The sequence below is a fragment of the Dipodomys ordii genome, unplaced genomic scaffold (assembly GCF_000151885.1).
Source record: "Dipodomys ordii isolate 6190 unplaced genomic scaffold, Dord_2.0 Scaffold4084, whole genome shotgun sequence".
NCBI lineage: Eukaryota > Metazoa > Chordata > Mammalia > Rodentia > Heteromyidae > Dipodomys > Dipodomys ordii.
This window is the reverse complement of record NW_012271298.1, coordinates 7437-12305: the sequence shown is the minus strand read 5'-3', so window position 1 is coordinate 12305 and position 4869 is coordinate 7437. Positions and strand designations below refer to the sequence as shown.

At 49.0% G+C, this 4869-nt stretch overlaps 1 protein-coding gene across 1 annotated transcript; it reads left to right on the top strand.

The window, feature by feature from the left end:
• Positions 1-3651: 3651 nt before the first annotated feature.
• Positions 3652-4427, top strand: LOC106002175 (trans-1,2-dihydrobenzene-1,2-diol dehydrogenase-like; the record flags this gene model as incomplete). The annotated part of the gene is made up of 2 exons (XM_013037095.1): positions 3652-3858; positions 4156-4427. Coding segments are annotated over 2 exons (446 nt in total), but the record flags the coding sequence as incomplete, so codon positions are not given.
• Positions 4428-4869: the final 442 nt, after the last annotated feature.

The window sequence follows — 4869 nt, the reverse complement described above, 5'->3', positions numbered from 1 at the left end:
ATGCAAGGCAAGCGCTCTACCACTGAGCCACCTTCCCAGCCCCAGCATGAGACTCTTATCTCCAATGAACCACCAGAAAAATGGAAGTGGCGCTGTGGCTCAAGTGGTAGAGCACTTGCCTTGAGCTGAAGAGATCAGGGACAACGCCCAGGCCCAGAGTTCAAGCCCCACAACTGACAAAAAAAAAAAAAAATAGGAAAGGTGTGGCTTCTGTCCTTAAGCCTGAATCACCCAGCAGCAGTCATTGGTATTTGAGAACTTTGGCTTAGAGGTCTCAGGTGTGACCATTCCTGACCTCCTTCATCTAAGGTACCAGCAAATAAAACCTGCCAGGTGCTGGTGACTCATGCCTATAGTCCTAGCTACTCAGGAGGCTGAGATCTGAGGATCGGGGTTCTAAACCAGCCTAGGCAAAAAAGTTCCCATGAGACTCTTATCTCCACTGAACCACTCAAAAACTGGACAAGTGGTGCTGTGGCTCAAGTGGTAGAGCACCTAGCCTTGAGAGCACAAAATGCCCTGAGTTCAAGCCCCACCATCGACCAAAAAATAAAATAAAACTTACAATTTAAATTTCCCTTTCTGCAATAAGTAGAATAATGGCTTTCCAATATTTTTTTTTGGGGGGGGGTCTGTTGTAGGCCGTAAACTCTGGGCCTGGGCGCTGTCCCTCAACTCTTCAGCTCAGGGCTAGCACTCTACCACTTGCGCCACAGCGCCACTTCTGGTTCTCTGGTGGTTTATTGGAGATAAGAATCTCACAGACTTTCCTGCCCAGGCTGGCTTTGAACCGTGATTCTCAGATCTCAGCCTCCTGAGTAGCTAGAATTACAGGCATGAGCCACCAGCACCTGGTTCCATTTTGTTTTGTTTCATTCTGGGCCTGGATATTGTCCCTGAGCTCTTAACAGCTCAAAGGTAGTACTCTACTACTTTGAACCACAACACTACTTGGAGTTTAATTGGAGATAAGAGTCTCACAGACTTTACTGCCCAAGCTGGCTTTGAATCCCTCAATCCTCAGATCTCAGCCTCCTGAGTAGCTAGGATTACAGGCGTGAGCCACCTATGCCTGGCTGCACACTCTCTTTCTGATTGTATAAATGGGCTCCTCAGCTAGCTTTGTGTTTTGTTTTGTTTTTTGACAATCCTGAGCTAGAACTCAGGGCCTAGGCACTGTCCCCGCGCTTCTATTTTTGCGCAAGGCTAGCACTCTACCACTTAAGCTACAGCTTTTTCTGTGTATGTGGTACTGAGGAATCAAACACAGTACTTCATGAATGCTAGGCAAGCACTCTACCACTAAGCCACATTCCCAGTCCCAGCTTTGTAATTTTTGTGTGCAGCTATTAGTGTTCAAACTGGGAGCCTAATGAGGGCAATCCTCCAGCTTTCTTGCTTATTGGTGATGCTCTACCACTTGCGCCATCCCTCCAGCTCAGCATTTTGATTGTTAATTGAAGATAGAGACTTGAAGATTTTTTTTCTGCCATTTGGCATTGAACTGTGTGATCTTCTGCGTCATAACTTCCTGAGTAATTGAGATTGACCATCTGCTTTTCCTTTTTTTTTTTGGGTCCGGTCATGGGGCCTGAACTCTGGGCCTGGGCGCTCTCCCTCAGCTCTTCAGCTCAAGGCTAGTGCTCTACCACTTGAGCCACAGTACCACTTCCAGCTTTTTTCTTTTTGCTTATGTGGTGCTGAGGAATTGAACTCAGGGCCTCAGGCATGCAAGGCAAGCGCTCTACCACTGAGCCACCTTCCCAGCCCCCCATCTGCTTTTCTTAATTGGGTAAAAAAAAAAATGGTTTTTTTTGCCCAGTTTGATTGTAATCATTAGGAGTGGCAGTGAGATTAAACTCCTGGTAATGCCCACCACTATCTACCAAGGTTGGCTTTCAACCATAATCTCAGGATTGTTGCCTCTGCCCTTCTATTTCCCTGCAACATTTTTGCGGCTGGGAGATACAGTGTGAGTGCTACAGTGCCTATCTAAGTGAATATGAAACCTTGGCTTCAAATCCCAATACTGCCAAAAGGAAAACTTTTGGTTTCTCTTTATTTTGGGGAGGGGGGTCAGTCGTGGGGCTTGAACTCTGGGCCTGGGCGCTGTCCCTGTGCTCTTCAGCTCAAGGCGAGCGCTCTACCGCTTGAGCCACAGTGCCACTTCTGGTTTTCTAGTGGTTTATTGGAGTTAAGAGTTTCATGGACTTTCCTGCCTGGGCTGGCTTTGAACTGCGATCCTCAGATCTCGGCCTCCTGAGTAGCTAGGATGACAGGGATGAGCCACCGGCACCCAGCTTTTTGGTCTCTCTTTCTTCCCAGCAGTGATGCTGTGTCCTAAAGATCATTTCCCTGTTCCTCCTGTATGAACCTGGGAGCGATGACTCCCAGGATGACACCAAGGTGACACCAGGGTCTTAATTAAATGTCTGCAAGTCAAAGGAAATTGACTACTGATCTGTTGTGGGTGAACTTGGCCAGCCAGGTGATAATTATAGTTTCTTATATTTTGCGTAATAGACCCCAGGGTGCTGACACAGGAAGATTAAGAGTTGCAAAACAGAGTTAAGAACTGGTAGTTCAGCCGGGCGCTGGTGGTTCAGGCCTGTAATCCTAACAACTCAGGAGGCTGAAATCTGAGGATCTTGGTTCAAAGCCAGCCTGGGCAGCAAAGTCCCTGAGATTCTTATCTCCAATAAAAACCCACTAGAATTCCGGAAGTGGCGCTGTGGCTCAAGTGGTAGAGTGCTAGCTTTGAGCTGAAGAGCTGAGGGAGAGCACCCAGGCCCAGAGTTCAAGACCCATTACTGGGGGGGGGGGGCAGGGAAGAAACAAAAGAAAAGAAAAACACAAGAAAAAGTAAAAAAGGACCCGGGCTATCATATCTGTTACACCTTTTTTAGAAATTAGGAAAAGTGGGGCTGGGAAGGTGGCTCAGTTGTAGAGCGCTTGCCTTGCATGCCTGAGGCCCTGGGTTCTATTCCTCAGCACCACATAAACAAAAGGAAAAAAGCCGGAAGTGGTGCTGTGGCTCAAGTGGTAGAGCGCCAGCCTTAGAAAGAAAGAAAGGTAAGGGACAGTGCAAAAGAAAGAAAGAAAGGAAAGGTAAGGGACAGTGCAAAAGAAAGAAAGAAAGAAAGGAAAGGTAAGGGACAGTGCCAAAGAAAGAAAGAAAGAAGCCAGGCACCAGTGGCTCACGCCTGTCATCCTAGCTTACTCAGGAGGCTGAGATCTGAGGATCGCGGTTCAAAGCCAGCCCAGGCAGGAAAGTCCGTGAGACTCTTATCTCCAATAAACCACTAGAAAACCGGAAGTGGTGCTGTGGCTCAAGGGGGTAGAGCACTTGCCTTGAGCTGAAGAGTGCAGGGACAGTGCCCACGCCCAGAGTTCAAGCCCCACGACCCACCAAAAAAAAAAAAGAAGAAAGCAAGCAAGCAAGCTCAGGGACAGTGCCCAGGCCCTGAGTTCAAACCCCAGGAACAGCACACAAAACATAAATTGATCAGGGGAGGGTCTTGGTTTAAGTGCTAAGGTGACAAGAAACCATCCTAGAGAGCTTAGGGGATTTAGGCCGTCTTTCCCAGCCACTCCCCTGAGCCAAGTATCCAGGGGAAACGTCCCCCATAGCTGCACCCTCTCACCTTGAAGGTCCTCACTCCCGGGCCTCCCCTCTCACCTGCCTCCCACCCATTTGTCTTCTGCACCTGCCCGAGCTTCTGAGTCTGACCCTGTTTTCCCTCCAGGTGGTGGCAGTGGCTGCGCGCGATCTGAGCCGGGCAAAGGAGTTTGCCAGAAAACACGACATCCCCAAAGCCTACGGCTCCTATGCGGAACTGGCCAAGGACCCCAACGTGGGTGAGCGGGGAACTCACTATGTACGCTGAGCAGACCTCAAGAGAGGCCTTAGATTTTCCATTGCCAGGATTACAAGTGTGAACTGCCATACCTGTCTGAAGTAATAACATTAGCTTAGTCTTTCCACTCTTTTTCTTTTTGGGAAAGGGTCTCACTATATAGTAATCAAGTTGGCTTTGACTGGTTCTCTTCCTGTGAAAGTCTAGGGATGCTGGGGCAAGGCCCCTAATGACTTGGGTCCTGTGCAGAGTCTTTGGTGGAGAGGGCTGCTGACCTCCAAACTTCCTTCCATTCTAGAGGTAGTCTATGTTGGTACTCAGCACCCCCAGCACAAGGATACCGTGCTACTTTGCCTGGCAGCCGGCAAGGCTGTCCTGTGTGAGAAGCCCATGGGTGTGACTGCGGCAGAAGTCCGGGAGATGGTTGCCGAGGCTCGATCCCGAGGCCTCTTCCTTATGGAGGTGAGGTTGGAAAGCCCTGGTTGCTTAATGCCCAGCACAACACTGCTTGCCATTACTAAAGATTATTGCCACTGATCATTTCTTTGGAGGAATGCAGGAATTTGCCAATGGTTAAGATAGCTGCAGACACAGAGCCAGGTCAGTGTGTTTGACAGGATGTAGCCAAATCTCCTTGGCAGCATGTATTGAAAGTTGGGCCCCAAATCCCTTCCTCTCCACTTGGAGCAGGCCATTGGCTTCAGGATGAATTGTTTGGCAAGGAAAAAGTTTTGGAAAGCTGGCAAACCAGAGGAGACGGAGACAATTGCCAACAAGACCTAAAGGTTTCAGAGAAAAAGACTTAAAAAAAAATGTTAGTACTGGGGTTTGAACTCAGGGTTCAAATGGGACCTACCAGGCTCTGGAAGAAAGGAGGACCCCGGGCTGGGAAGGTGGCTCAGTGGTAGAGCGCTTGCCTTGCATGCTTGAGGCCCTGGGTTCGATTCCTCAGCACCACATAAGCAAAAAGAAAAAAAGCCGGAAGTGGCGCTGTGGCTCAAGTGGTAGAGCT